This window comes from Mustela putorius, unplaced genomic scaffold (assembly GCF_011764305.1).
Source record: "Mustela putorius furo isolate JIRA1106 unplaced genomic scaffold, ASM1176430v1.1 tig00003845_pilon_pilon_pilon, whole genome shotgun sequence".
Taxonomy (NCBI): domain Eukaryota; kingdom Metazoa; phylum Chordata; class Mammalia; order Carnivora; family Mustelidae; genus Mustela; species Mustela putorius.
In genome coordinates, this window is record NW_025421998.1 from 24,862,741 (window position 1) to 24,879,249 (window position 16,509).

The window sequence follows — 16,509 nt, forward strand, 5'->3', positions numbered from 1 at the left end:
TGCTGATTCCTGGGATATTTATTTGCAGAGCAGGACTACCCAGGGCTTAACCAATTACAGTTACTAATGGGATAGATAAATGATAGTTTCAGCAGTTCTAGGGAAGAGCAATCCTAGGTGAAGTGGGAGTTCTGGCTCAACCAGAGTACACACATCTCGTTCACACGTTGTTAAAACTTCTGGCATACAGCTGTCATGAAAAGCCTGAGCCTATAAGAGCGCCACATTTTAGAGTAGGAATTAACTTTAGGGCTGTCCTAACAAAACTTGTAATCAAGACCAGATAAGACATATGAGGGGTTTGGAGTTTGAGTTCCTGCCAAATTAGAGTGACTTACCTTGAACAGAAGATTTTTAACAAAGAGTAAGACAAGTCTGAACATATTATACATGATTGTCCAATAACTGCCTGCTATAACAAGAATGAACACTCTTCAGGGGAAGATAACAGAACATAAAGCCAAGATATTATCTGTAATATCCAGTATTCAATAACAACAAAAATTATTATACATGGAGAGAAAGAGATTGTGAGAAAATGTGGCTAATAATCAAGAAGAAAAGGGAGTTCACATGATCCAGATGTTAAACTTTGCAAGTGAAAACTTTAAAGTAGCTATTATAGCTACATAAATATGTTGAAAATATTGAAGAGAAATTCAGAAATGAGAGGAAGACATGGTCTTACTGAATTAATAGATAGAAAAACTCAGCAAAGAAATAAAAAATATATAAAACTAAATGGACAGATGACAACTATAGTATAATAACTAAAATAAAATTTCAACTCGATAGACTTAGTAGATGACTAGGGTTGAAAGAAGAGAGTCTATGACTTGAAGCCAGATCAACAGAAATTACCTACTTGCAAAAAATACTGAAGAAAGTGAATAGAATCTTTCAGGCATGTGTGATATTATCAAATAGGCTAATATATGTGCAAGTAGAGCTCTGAAAGGAGAACAGGGAGATATTGGAGAAGAAACATACGAGAAGAAATAACGGCTGAAAATTTTCCAAATTTGATTAAAAATATTATATTGCACATCTAGGCATGCAGTAAGACCCAAGCTGAAGAGAGACAAAAAAAAGCCACCCCAGGCACATTATATTTAAACTGTTGACAACAAAAGCTATAGAAAACAAACTTAGGGGGGAAAAAAAACACACCAGAAAATAGAGAACAAGGGCTATCATTACTGATGACATTTTATTAGAAATAATGGAGGCCAGAAGATAATGGGATGACACTTAATTGCCGAAAGGAAAAAACAAACAAACAAACAAACAAACAATAAAAAGGAGTTAACCAAGCATTCCAAAGCCAGTGAAAATATTCTTTAAAAATGAAGATGAAATCAGCCATTCTTTAGATAAATAAAATCTGGGAAAAGTTATCTCCTACAGATCTCCTGTATTTGAAGAAATGCTGAAGACCGTATTTTAGTCTAAATGTAAATAATGCAAAATGGAAACTCAGGTTTATAGGAAGAACAAAGAGAACCAGATATGACCCTCTTCCTTGCTGTCCTGATTGAGGTGCAAATATCTTTTCGAATGTTAACAGGACAATAGCTCATAGAAGAACAAAACTGATTCCTGCTCCCTGCTAAGGAGAATAGAGCCCAAGACTCCAAAGAAAGAAGCTAGAGCCCTAGTCAAACCTCATCTAAAGCTACCCTACCACTGTTTTTCAGCTCTGTGAACCAATAAATCTCTACTAACAAGCAAACAATATTTCTTAGACTCTTAAGGGCCAGTAAAATAAATACCCCTCTCTCCCTCAAAAAGCCAAGCACAGCCATTTGTGATATCTTTAGGAGTGAAAAGATAATCAGTATTTATAGCATGATTCCTCTATATCAGCATGAGATTGTAAGGACCTGTTTAGCCGGAGGTTTCCATCAAGGTTAAAACAATAACGCTGTTTAACCCTTAAACTATCCCTGCTCCCCTTCTTCCAGGGGACTTACTTAAAAACAAGTCCCGGAAACCAACCCCAGGTAACAAAGCCCAGATACAAGGGTGGGTCAGGCCAGGTGGAGACATCTGATCAGTGCATACTGTCTCCCTAGCTACCAAGGAGTATGGGCCTCGCCCTTTGAGAGTGTTTTGGGCGCCAATTCTAACCAAGGTGATAGGCTGGGTCAAAGGTCTACTATAGGGTAAATTGTAATTCAGTTGGTTACCTAGCATCACTGTGCAGCTTTCTCTGTGTGTTACAATTTCTTTGGCCGCCTGTGCGTGGCCAGGCTCAACTGCATGGCCTTTGCCCTTAAAAGCTAGTCTGTCAAACAGAGAAGGGTCACCCTCTCTGTAAGAGGCGCGATCCTGGCCTATCAGTTTGTTTCTTGATGCTTGGTGTGAAATAAAGCTTTGCTTGACCTTCACTTTTTATCAGTCTCGCTCCTTTAATCATGGACCCATTTTTGGGGGGCATAACAGAGATTACACTCTATTTTTAATGGAGGCCCATTATCTTTTTTCTGCAAGTCTAATTTAAAAAATAATTTTGTTTTGTTTTGTTTTTGTGTTTTAAGTTCCTTTAGTGGTAAAATCTGTCCTGACTTGAACTAATTTGGTCCCAAAACCTGACCTGCACTTACTTAAGGCTACTTATGGTTTTTTATTTATTATACTTGGTTTGAAGATTTCTGTCTCACTGCAGAAATAGCACTAGGTATTTCACTGGGTGTGGTCCAAGGTTCTGCAAGCCACTTTACCTAATATATAGGCACAAATTACCTTTTTCTATTCAAATACTTTCAAAGGCTGAAATACATTTGGTTTCAAATAGGGAATATAAACCAAGATGGCTTTTCTTTCTTTTTTCTTTTTTTGTTCATCTCTTTCTTGATTAAAAAAATAAGCATACGTAAGTTGAGCAGTTAAAAAATAATTTCAGAGATATAATTAGGTAAAGCTGTAGACTGAAATTATGTTCCAGTTGTTACTAAAATGATAAAGGAGAATGTAAATATTCCAAAGCAGACCTAAGTAGAGCTGCTCTAGTAATTCAGGACACTGCTCCTGAGATCACCTACTATCAGTTACATTAGAAGGGATACGACCAGTTTGCACTGTTCACCCACAGGCTGAACAATGTGTAACTGAGCTCTTAGAGGGCTTTTTGCAATGAGCTCACAGGAGTGGGTAAGCCTTACTGGTAACAACCCCCTTAATGGCAGTTCCTGCCTCACTATTGAAAAAGAACATACACCGGCTTCCACCAAGATGCTTAGTGTCCTCTCTTTCCACTGTATCCATTCTGGTTTTACACTTGTAACTGGGATCAATTTGAGCAAACCTACCTGTTATAATCCGTTTTATTTCTCTATAAAATGTGGATATACCTTATACACTTGACAAAGCTGTTCAAGATCAAAGGAGAGAGCCCGTGTGAACTTCCCCTGTAAACTCTACAGAGAATGTAACTAATTTTACTCTCCAAGGCCTGAAATTATCTTTCTTTATTCCCACTCTTTGTTTCATGTTGTTTACTTTTCTCATATAACTAGTATTTTTACTCTTATCTATAATTTTGAGACAAAAGAAATGTCTCCTAGGTGACCAGCAGATTTACCTACCACCTGGAGTTAGGGTTTCTTCTCGCTCTGCTTTTTCTAATGTAGCGTACTCAAAGGTAATACTGAAATAATTATATGCCTCTTTCCTTCGACAAGGATATTAAGTCTATGAGAGGAGAGGCATTTTCGTATTTTGTTCATTGCTTATGTCTAGTGGATAGGATAGCATCAGGATTCATAATAGGAATTCAAGGATATCTATGTGTATACATATATATTTGTATATTTATATTCATAGACATACATGATTGGTTTCAATAAATATATATCTACTATGTAGATACAAGTACCTGCTGAATATTTACTGACTTCTAGGCAGTAGCTTCAGGGTTTTACATATATCATCTCATTCAATCTTTGAAATATGTTCAAAAAGTAGATACGATTACGACTAAGGTTTAGAGACGCTATATAATTTGCTTGAGGTCATTACAAGGACAAGAGATAGAGGACAGGATTTAAACCTATATCCTTTGAAATCAAAGCCTGTTCCTTAATTCTTAGTCTAGAATCATCCAAGTGACCTGGGACACAACGGCAGACAGAAATGCAGATAAAAATTAAATTAAATGTCCTTATAACCTGCAGCCCTGTGACAAATACTTGAGATTATAAAGTTCCTCCAGGAAACCCTGGCTAGTTTTTAAGTTTAATGCTTTGTTTGAGGGAAAACAACCTTAGCCTGACAATAGCAAGTCCTCCATGATCCCAGAATCTTCTTTAGCATATGAAAGTCCTTTAGGAACTTCCCTTAGTTTTACTTCCTCCAACCCTAAAGTATAGAATCAGCTGCCCCTCCCAATCCTGAGGCAGTGCTCCTTCTGCTCACAGGTTCTGTCCCTGTATTTTAATAAAACCACATTTTTGCATGGAAGACGTCTCAAGAATTCTTTCTTGGCCAGTGGCTGCAGACCCCAAGAATACTACTCAAAACAACAACAAAAAAACCCAACCAACCAACCAAACAAAAACACGTCAGAAGGATAACTTATTATACTTGTTGTAACAAGTTGTTCTGTGTTTAACAAGGTTTTAGAAAAATCCCAACCAAAATTAGATTTGGTCATTATGAGGAAAATCTCTGGAGATTCTCATTTGCCATATCATGCTGCCATATGTGGATCTACAGTATCAAGGGTACATGTGTGCTCACATCCATTACTGCTGGTTCAAGGGCCAGAATTACACATTTAGGTAGTTGATTGAAAAGTAGTGTTCAATCAAACACTACTTCAAATCGGGCAAAGCTGAAAGAGAAATCTTAATGCCAACAATTTTATGAAATTAGCAGTTGTGTAAGAAGTACTAAATCACCAGTTTTGGCTAGGTTGAGGCTTACCATAAAACCAGAAAGCAGAAAAATGTACCATTTTTTAAAAATTTGACTTACTTATTCCACTAAGGTGTGTGATCTCATGAAAAATACTTGCTATAGCCAATGTATCAAAATATGTTTAATAAGTTTACAATATAATATGCTTGCTTGTTCTGATTCTAGAAACTAATATTCTTTGTGAGGGTTAGAAAAATAAAAATTGTCCTTTAGTATTAGACCATGTGATAACCCAACAACATCTGCTATTATTATAGTTTCCTGGTGATACAACTAAAGAATACTGAAGTAGGGTCTCAGAAATCACTAAAATTAACATTTGAGGATGTTGTCAACTGCTAAAACATACACATCACATTTTAGTATCTCTATTGCATTACATCACGAGTAATTCATTTACATTTAACTTAAAGCAAATAGACTTACTTTGAACAATGCAGGTGTACCTTCTATGTACACCTAAATTTCCAACTAAATTTCCAAAGATGCAAAATGGCGGCTAACTCTTTCTATTTAACCCTTCAACATCTGGGGAAAGAATTACTCATCCGAGAGTAATAAAATTTATAGTCATTAATTAACCTACTTTCCTGCACCGTTTGGACTGGAAGATAGGCCGTTTCGTATTCATTGTCAAAGTTTAAACTGCTTATGGATGCTCTGTGACCTGGAGCACAAACCTAAATTTCTGGGTGCTCAGGTACAGAGAGGAGCTTTCCCCTCTTCATTGGGTCATCTCTCAAGCTATTGTTTACTTGCCCTGCTAACCTCTCCCTACTTCCTCCTGTCCACATTTCATTCTTTTCAACTGGAATGGCCATTCCCTTCTCAAACCTTGCTAGTATGAAAGGAGATAGGGTAATGTGGAAAGGAATGGATGCTTAGGTCCCTCAGACACAGCCCAGCTGCACCTCTGATGCTCTCCACTACAGCTTCTTTCCTGACGGCTGCTCTCTTTGTTCCAGGCCGCCATTATGCTACTTCCTCCTCTTTGCTTAACTCTCATGATCGCTCCTTCTCCATTTCCTTGGTAAACTCTCTTTATTTTCCTAAGTTTAAATGAGCTCCCCAGAGTTAAATTCTTATCTGAATAGGCTCCTAGCGGGGCCTCTGGAATTGTCATGGATTCAGCTAACACCTATATTGCTGTGACTACCGTATCTACATCTCTAGCACAGCCCTCTCTGCTGAAGTATATTTCCAACAACACTCTCTGACTGATTCTTCTGATGGTCCACCAAATCTTTAACTCAGCGTGGGACTGACTTGGGTTTGAATTTAATTACTGTTTCCAACGGCATCACAACCCTAGGAAAGCCATTTAACCTCTCAAAGCTTCAGTTAACGTAACTATAAAATGAGGGTACTGATTCTAACTCATAGGGTCATTGTGAGATTTTGATAAGGTAATGTATTTTCAGTGATGAACTCAGTCTCTGATGGAGAACAGGTCACAGGAAAGTGTAGGTGTGCCGTTCAAAAAGGAATTCATTACTTTCCAAATCTGGTTGGTGATTCCATACTCCCTTGACCAGTGAATAGTATATCTTCCCATCTATTTGCCAAGTTACAATAAACACTCTATTATAGTCTATAAAACACTCTAAACACAGTTTTCACTGTTCCACCTTTCCCAAATCAATGTTACCATAAAGTCCTTACCTCTTCCAAAATATCTCTTAAATCCAGTAATCCCTCTCAACCTTCAACTTCTAACACCTGTCTTAATTTACGCTCTCATCCTCTCTTGCCTATAATAAGAAGTCTCCTAACTGGTTTCCTTTTCTCTGTCTAAATGAATGCTCCACATGCTTGCCAAAGTGATTTATTTACTATGTTTACAGGCAGCAGCTGACCCATTCTTAGGTGCCCCTACTGATCATGTCTTTGTATATCCTCTCCCCTTGAGTGTAGGTGGAATGTGTGTGTTACTTCCAACCAAGGGAAAAATGCTAAATTGATAGCATGTCAATCCCATGACTATGCCACATTATATGAAATCCCATTTTAGCAGACTGAAGGGAAAGACTGCTAATTTTGAAGGAGCAAACAACTAGGATTTGAATGACCAACAGAGATCCACGTGGGAAGGAACAGCTATGGCCTCATTTCTGCATCAAAACTAAAGAATTTAATTTTTTCCAAAAATCATGTGAGTTTGGAAGAGACGCTGGAACTCCAGAAAGCAATGCAGCCTGGCTTACATCTTGCAGACTTGTGAAACCCTGAGCAGAGACTCCAGCTAAGTGTTCATCTATAGAAACTGAAATAACAAGTGTGTATAGTTTTAGGCCACTAATCTTTTGGTAATTTGCTAAGCAGCATCAGAAAGCTATCTCAAATGTGCATCAGGCAGCCACTTCCTTCCTGGACTGTACAGATCCTTACATTACAGATCTTAACACACAGATCTTAACATAACAGATCTTAACAAATCTCCTCATCACAAGGTCTATAACAAAGTCTGCCATGTAAGGTGACAAATCCACAGGTTCCAGATACCAAAATGGAATCTTTGGGGGGTTATTATTCTACCTGCTACAGGACTGAAAGCAGAAAATAGCATACAACTAAGTAAAACATTTATGACTTTAGTACCACAGAATCACCTCAGAAAATCCAATTTCAAATTTTTTTATTCCAATTTACACTGTATTTCATATTCTAAAATGAAACCTTTCTTTCCATTTTCTACAAAAATTAGATTCTTCTCCATTCAATAAAAAATGACAAAAACAAAAACTTGTAAAGCTGGCTTTCCACAGAAACCACCCCCACAACTGAGACCTAGCTATAGACCTCCTTTGGGTAATCACATTAAGAAGGCTTGGCCTTACTGAGTCTAAGGCTGTGAATTCTTCTCCTAGAGACAAAAGCTGCCAAGTCTGCCTCAGAGGAACTTGGCAGCACATTAAGAACAAAAACATAGGGTGGTTATTTCTTCTTAATACACAGACAAAAGATTTTAAATTGCCTTTGTGCTAGGAAATTTTTTACATCATTTATGACTAAAGGGTTAAATAAAGGCAACATACAAGAATGAGGTTTGGCTATAGTTGTTTTCAGGTCATCTAGGAAAATATCAGTGATTAAATAGTAAAAGAGTCGGTGTCACAGAGCAAATCATCACCATCTCTCCTGTTGAGAGGCACTGTCTCCTTTCATGATATTCTGAAATCTTCCAAATACATCAATTGAATATGCAGAATCCATTTTAATTAAGTAATAGAACCATGCCAAAGAGATTTGCATGTGTTTTTGGTGAGTTCGTAAGACATACTGAAGACAGATATAAGCCCCATTAAAAATAAAATTGGAAATGCACAAAGATTTACTGATATATCAAAAATAAAGGTGAAAACCTACTCCATTTTTACAACCTCTCCTCTCCCCCAAAATATAATCTCCTTCCTTCCTGAATATATGGTAACTGACATGAAAAGATATCAGATTCACAGGTTAAATTCTAGCAGAGTTGAGTTAATTCACACACAAATCCAGTCTGTTTCAAGTCTTTTCTGTCACCTTGTAAGATATATCTTGTTCATGTGTAAGACTTGGTGACAACATGTGGGTGGCAAAAGCAAGTGATGTCACTCAAACAAAACAATCTGATGCTGATGTTGAGTGTCAGCATGTCAATGACATCGTCCTGACTTAGATGGATAAAGCATTTATTTCCCAGTCAAGTGAGAAAATATAGATGAAATGATCTTAACTTCATAAAAGGTAAATAATATAAAGTGGTGATGGTCAATGAGGTAGTAATATGAAGAGCATAAATGCTCGGGGTGTAAAAACAGTAAGAGTTGATATTCTAGTTGTATCGTACACCAAATATCTACGTGAACTTAACTCATCTGAGCTTCTGTCCAAACATGATGGAGGATAAGTACAAATCATTCTCTTATTCGTTCAAATAATATCTGTTGACTGGCAACTCTGAGTGATGCACTATTCTAAGTATGGAAGATATAGCAATAGCAATGAATAAATCCAACAAATGTGCTGCCCATCCACACACCCCCGCCCCCCGCCCCATGGAGTATGCATGCTCACAGTTCTCACAGAGTAATGATAAGGGCCAGATGAGAGTCAATAACATGTCTGGCAAAGGTAAGTACTGTAAAGAAATGTAATTAGCATCATTATAATAGAAATAAGATATTTCAAAAATGTGAAAAAGTATACTTTTTGCATAATAAGAATACCGAATAAACAAATGGGTTATTCAGGTAAACTAAGAACACTAAAATTTACGCAATCATTACATGAGATTTTGTATGTTGTCTTTAAAAGAATATCTCTGAAGAGTAGCTTAAAGAAAAATAAATCTGCTTTTTGGCATAAAAATTTTCAGCAATTGGCCATGTATGTATTTTTAATAAGCTCTCTTTTGGAAGTAAATTTTAAATGAGAACATTATCTCTGGATTAGCAATCACTCTATGGGCTAGGTTCCTTTCTCCCTCTCTCTCTCCCTCTCTCCACATATACCCCTTTTGCTAGTCTTCTACACGAATCAAGCAGTCATCACACCATGATTTATCTTCTCCTGTCAATTCAGCCATCATTCCACTCTGTTCCATTAGTTTTTCCTGCTGTGAAAATCCCAGTAGAATCCTTGGTAAACTCTCAGAAGTTTCCAGATTCTGCTTTGGAAAGCAGTGAACCACAATGTTATTAAAAACCAGTGACTTATAAAGGGATTTGTTCCTTCCTCCTAAGCAAAGGGGAAGTCTAGACATTATCCTCAGAGTGACATTCAGGCCCAGCTTCCATCTGATGGGAGTCTTTTCTGAGCTCAAAAGCACTGACTGCTCCAGCTATTAAATTTTACATGGAGTATTTTAGGGAGCCCTTTAAAAATCAAAATGCCTGGCTCTGCGGTTCACTAAGTGTGCCATTCCAAGAGATGTGACTGCCAAAACTGCGTCGTTATTATGAAGGTAGTTATCCTGTAATGCTGCAAGGCAAACATATTAAGGCTTTAGTCACATATGTGGCACACACTTCAAAACTCCACACTTTCAAAGGACTTACTGAAGCCAACATTCCAACTTAGTACTCATCCAGTGAAACGGAAGCTAATAAGAAGCATGCAACAGTACATACTATATAAGCACTTTGGCAGAGCACCACATGTATCGACCTTACATTAAAAAATCATAATGGCATTAAACCATTCCAATGATCCAATGGAATTAAATCATCCCAAACCGCTAACACCCATTCACAAGAAAACTATCGTTCTTTCATCAGAAACCGCATGTCATTCTGATTCATATATAGTGCTAAAAATATGAATTTGATAGAATGTGTCTAAACCTGACCCGGACACTTAAATATTTTCATAACTCCAGAGGCAAAAGGAAAACAGGCAAAAATGTCTTCACTGTGCAACACAGTCAGCTCTGAACAAATGGCCTGGATGTAAGCAGTAGGTGGCAAAGTTAAAATAGAAACGTTAATCCTATGAGAGCTCTGGCCTGCTGTTTTACAGCCTTTCCTAAAGATTAAGAAAAAAAGGAGGCAGGGGAGTGAGGATCACACAAATACCCAGCACTAATACCAAGCACAGCACCAATACCAAGAACTAAAAACACAAAACAAAGCAACACACACTACAAAACATCAGCAAATGCTACCGAATAAAACGAAACACTGACTGGAAAATACATTTTTTGTTTTTCAACATGAGATCTTTTTTAGAGGGTCATAGCAGGAATGAATGGGAATGTAATAAAGTTAATTTCTAGTTTAAGTTTTAATAGAACAGCAGAATATTTTTTACTCAAGATAAAAGGAGAAATATTTATTTTGGGCAACATTATGAATTCCTGTTTATATCTACATATTAGAAAATAGCTTCTTCAAGAAGTCTTCATTTTTCTAAAATTATCCAACTATCAGACAAAACAACGTCAGCAAACTTTTTTCTCTAAAAGGCCAAGTAACAAATATTTTAGACTCTGGGAGCTAAACAGTCTCTGTGGCAATTACTCAACCTGGCACTGTAGCACAAAAGCAGCCCCAGACAAAATGTAAAAGAATGAATGTGGCCATATTCTAATAAAACTTTATTTATGGATATGATAATCTCCAAATCTTGTTATTTTCAGTGCTCATGAAATATTGTTCTTTTTATCCCCAATCATTTAAAAGTATAAAACCACATTCTTAGCTTATGTACCATACATGCAGCGGGCTAGATTTGGTCCAGGTTGTAGTTTGCTAACTCCTAGGTTAGACATTAATAATGCAAACTCTAGGAAATAAAACATAAGAAGACAAAGCTCAGATTATCTTTCTTTCTTCTCTTTCATCTTCCTTACTCCCCCCTTTTCTTTTATTTATTTATTATCTATCTATCTATGTATCATCTGTCTACCTTTGCATCTGGCAATACACAAAGTATAAGGAAATAGTACCGGGAGAGTGGAGGGTCAGACTACCAGCCTCTTAAATTCAGCTGGTATCACAGTCCACTGGAAGGGGCTAACTATAATGGTTTGCAGGCATTGGGCCTATGTAACTACCGTGGAGATTCTGAGCGCTACAAAACTGTTCATAATATTCAAAGTGAATACAGTTACATGACATCTTATTTGCATTCCAATTAGCTGTCATGTAAGTTGTTTGTTTTATTTTTTTATTTTTATTTTACTTACTTTTTGTTATTCTTTTTTGTTTGTCTTTTAATGACCTCTTCTTTGACAACTAATGTCTTCATTGAATTCTTACGATATTTCCAAATGGTAAAGAGAGAAGGAAGTGATGAGAGAAGCTTGCCTCATGGCAAGGGCTGGAACATTATTATTTACTTATAACAGCTGAAAAGCTGTTTTTAACTGTACAGGGAAGCTTCCCTAATGAGTGCCAGATTCCTCTGGCAGTGAGGAATTTGGTAACACCATGACATATTATGCCCTTCTTAAGACATTTAGATACATAGTGCTAAGAAATTCTTGGGAGCGGTGACCTGTAATTCTTCCAAGCTCCATTTCAGAAAAGGCAATTCTATTCACTTTTAGTAGCTAATAAGCACAGGGAACCCTCTTTTGAAGAAATTTCACCAGCAATACAAGAACTACTTGGGCAGCAAATATTTTATACCAATATACTGGCTGTTAGAGTTTCAGGTAAACGGAAATCCCTGCTTTTAAATTCTTGTTCAGTCTGATATGACCATGAGGATAAGATTCAATGGTTCAGTTAGTTAGCGTCTCTTCACAAAGATGCTGTTGGTGGGGGGATTGTCATAGTATGTACTTTCCTATTAGAATCGAGTCTTTCAGAGACTCATGTGGCTTTGTAAGCAGTCATTAAGGAAGCTTCCCAGTACAGTTAAAAACATATGCCTAAATACTGTTTTTCAAAATGACACAAATATTTAAATACCAACACAAAAAGTCTATGTAAAGGTGCCAGATACTTATAGGGTAAGAAAAGCCAAAGAATTTATGCATAAGTATGTGTCTTACTGCCTTCTATCTGAATAAACACTGCCACACAGTTTATAAAGACTTGAAAATTCCATCCACTAAATCTACATATTTTATGCAAACCTTCATGAGACACCACGCGACGATGACATCAGAGTTCACATTTAACACAAGTTCCAAAAGGAGAAAGCAAGCAAGCAAGCTTGCTTTTTATGAGTAATATGAGATATTAGGGGAAAGTATGACTCTAAAATTACTACTTCACTTCAGGAATTTTTTTAAAAATGCAATCTCCATGCCAGATAATCCCAGCCAAGGCTAAGAGCAACTCTTCGAAGTCATCCATATGGAGGTTATATCTTTGGAGAACACAGTTTATATGCAAAATGAAGATGAGCTTTTGCAAACAGTTATGAATTCATTTCATTATATGAATAGCAATGGATATAATCATGATTTTCAATTCATCTTGACAAATATTTATTAAGCTTACCAGACATGGTGATATGCCTACAGAGAAATTACATATCATGAAGAAATTGAATGTTGAAAGGAGCATGTAGTAAAAATACATAATATGGGAGACTGGATTAAGCACTGGTTCTAAAGTCTTGGGAGTGGATAAACTGAGTTTGAAGCATGATGTTTGAAATATTAAGGAGTTCACAAATTTTGTTACCTAAAAGTAAGATGTAAATCAACAACACAGATGTTAGCAGGGATGTGGAGAAAAAGGAACACTCAGAGCACTGTTAGGTGAGAATGCACTCTGATGCAACCACTGTGGAAAACAGTGTGATGTTTCCTCAAAAAGTTAAAAATAGAACACCTTATGATCTAACAATTGCACTAGAGGGTATTTACCAAAAGAATATAAAAACACTAATTCAAAGGAATATATGCACCGCTATATTTATAGCAACATTATTCACAATAGCCAAGATATGGAAGCAGCCCAACTGTGCATTGATTTATGAATGGATAGAGAAGAGATGGTACATATACCATGGAATATTACTCAGCTATAAAAAAGGATGCAATCCTGCCATTTGCAATGATGTGTATGGAGCTAGGGTATAACGCTAGGTGAAGTAAGTCAGACAGAGAAAGACAAATACCATATAATTTCATTCATATGTGGAATGTAAGAAACAAAACAAAAAAGCAAATGAACGAGAGAGAGAGAGAGAATCAAAGCAAGAAACAGACGTTTAGTTATAGAGAATAATCTGATGGTTACCAGTGGAGAGGTAGGTGGGGGACGGGGATTAAAGTATGCACTTGTGATGAGCACAGGGTGATGTGTGGAAGTATTGAGTCACTCTGTTATACACCTGAAACTAACACCGTTAACTAACTGGAATTAAAATTAAAACTTTGAAAAAATGTTTTAAATAGTAAAATAAAATACAAAAAAACAAGTAAGATGTAAATGCAAATATTGAATTCAGGAAATGACAACAATTAGGGATGTGGGATTTGTCTGTACATCACAGATAATTAAAACCAAATAAATAGGTGAGATGGCCAAAGAATATGTAAAAACAGGAGGACTGTGGACAGAATCTCAGGGGATACCTATGCTGACAAGCAGGAGGAAGCTGGGCTGATGAGAGAAACTGAGAAGGAAATTACATTACTTGTGTCTGAAGCAACAGGTAAAGAGCGATTCTACACTACCAAACGATGCAAAGAGGAGATGGAGGTATCTCAGTGGTTAAAGGTCATTGGATTTTCTTATGATGAGGACATTGAAGACCTTGGCAAAATCAGCAGGCTAGCAGAGGGTGAGCAATGGGTCAAGGTGTAGTTGAGTTCTGTATCCTGGTGTAAGGTTTCTAGGCCAAGGATACAGTAGAGAATGAAATGAACAAATAAAGCCAGTAAGAAAATAGCTGATAAAGAAAGGTCTTGGAAATGGCAGGAAAAGATAAAACTGAGAACACACTAGAGAATGGTTAGTCTGGGAAGGAAGGATTGTTTCTCAGGTGTGGGGCAAGCAAAGAGAGGATCAGTGAAAACACCAATTTGTCCAAGTGTTAAGAGGATACCAAGGAGTACACGTAAGCAAATTCTCAACCTCAGACCAATACAAGCTGAAATTATGGGAGTGAGAAATTCAGGTCTGGGGTTTTAAGGAAGACCAAAATAAGAATTTCATAAGAAAGGTACACTTTGAAATTACTATTTAGCCAAGAAGAAATATCCACATCTTAAATTGATTGAGGTCTGAGTGCAATTCATTTCTTAGCTCAGAATACCTGTTGCACGACTGCAAATCTTATAATGAGGTTTACAGACACATCTTATATCTCTTTCTTAAGCTAGTAGAGCTTTAATTTCATAAAGTAGTTCTGATTAAGCCGCTGCCTTCAGCTCAGGTCATGATCTCAGGGTCTGGGGATCGAGCCCCGCATCGGGCTCTCTGCTCAGCAGGGAGCCTGCTTCCCCCTCTCTCTCTCTCTCTGCCTGCCTCTCTGCCTACTTGTGATCTCTGTCTGTCAAATAAATAAATAAAATCTTTAAAAAAAGAAAATGTTTAAAGAGATTTCATCACTTCTTGCAAGGTGGTCAGGAATGTGTGAAAGATACTAACTACCGCCTGACTGGCAAACTAGTTTTTTTCTCTTGAGTAGTGCTTCTCAAACTTTAGTGTATATCAAGCTACCTGGAGGGCTTGTTAAAACACAGATGGCTGGATCTTATCCCTAGAGTTCCTGGATTGGACCCCTAAACTTTGCATTGCTAACAACTTTTTGAGTAACATTGATTTTGTTAGTCTGGGGAACACATTTTAAGAACCACTGCTATAAAGTCAGCCTTTCTAGATTCATGTAGATCTCTAAACAAGAGTATTTTTCACCCAACTTGTCTATTAAATTGGCAAACTACAATTGTGAGTGTATTAAAATACTAACATAAATATTTCTTAAAAAGCTGTCTTTTTTTAAAATTAAATTTACTTTTAAATGTTACCTAGAACTATCTATCATTATCATTATCACTGGACAATGGTTCCATGTATTTATTAAAAAGTTGCAGAATTTGCTTCAGTTGAGAGAAACACTACCCATGCTTAAAATTTGTTCCCATCCTTTCATTTGGCTCATAATCATTGTATTTCACTATAATATGTGCCAGGGACTGTTCCAGGTGATTTCATATATTAATTCCTCACAATTCCTTCAATATTTGTTCCTCACAATAACCCTATGAAATAATGTATTTCATTAACTCCATTTTACAGCTGTGGTAACAGGCACAGAGAAATTAAATATCTCCGTGAGGGCCCAACAGACATCAACACTGAAGTCTCTGGTTCCAATATTATAGTCCTTACCTCTTATGCTCTTCTGTTACACATTAGAGTATAGTTTGAGCTCAAATAATTACCTGTGCCGAGAAACAGGACATGGTATCTACCATCAGCAGCATTCACTCGATCCACAGCTATCTTGGTGTATTTGTAGTCAGTGCCTATACGAACAATCAAAGGCCTTCTGTGGATTGGGTAGACAGAATTGTACATGAGAGGATGGTTCCGGATAAAAGTGACAACATCATCTGGGAATTCCTTAGTGGTCCGCATATTGGGTGTAAATGCTCCTCCTGGACACTAATAAAATATTTTAAAAGAGAAATAGTAAAGAGTTACTTTATTTTAGTGATAACCAAAGGCCTCTACTTTTCAACATACTTAGAAGCTTAAGTTGTTGTAAATACAGATCCTCCTCAACTTATGATGGGTTTAAATCCTGATAAAGTCATCATAAATTGCAAATGTTGTAAGTTTATAAAATGCATTTGATACACTTAAGCTATCAAACATCATCGCTTAGCTGAGCCCACCTTAAACATGCTCAGAACACTTACATTAGCCTGCAATTAGACAAAAATCCTGTAACACAAAGCCTATTTTACAATAAAGTGTTGAATAATTTATTGGATACTGTATTAACAGTGAAAAACAGAATGGTGGTAAGTGTATGGCTTGTTGACCTTTGTGGATGTCTGGGAGCTGAAGTTCACTGCCCAACCCAGCATCAGGAGAGAGGATCAAGTCACAAATCACCAGCCTCGGAAAAGATCAAGATTAAGTACTCAAAGAACAGCTTCTGCTGGGTGTGTATTGCTTTTGCACCATC

The 16,509-nt window shown here is 36.9% G+C and overlaps 1 protein-coding gene across 1 annotated transcript in view; it reads right to left on the reverse strand.

Annotated features, from left to right (window-relative positions):
- SEMA3C (semaphorin 3C) overlaps positions 1-16,509 on the reverse strand; it is a 174,644-nt gene that overhangs the window by 34,818 nt on the left and 123,317 nt on the right. The window contains exon 12 of the mRNA XM_004739617.3: positions 15,758-15,980. Coding sequence (XP_004739674.2) covers positions 15,758-15,980 — 223 coding nt within the window. The remainder of the gene's footprint in view (positions 1-15,757; positions 15,981-16,509) is intronic.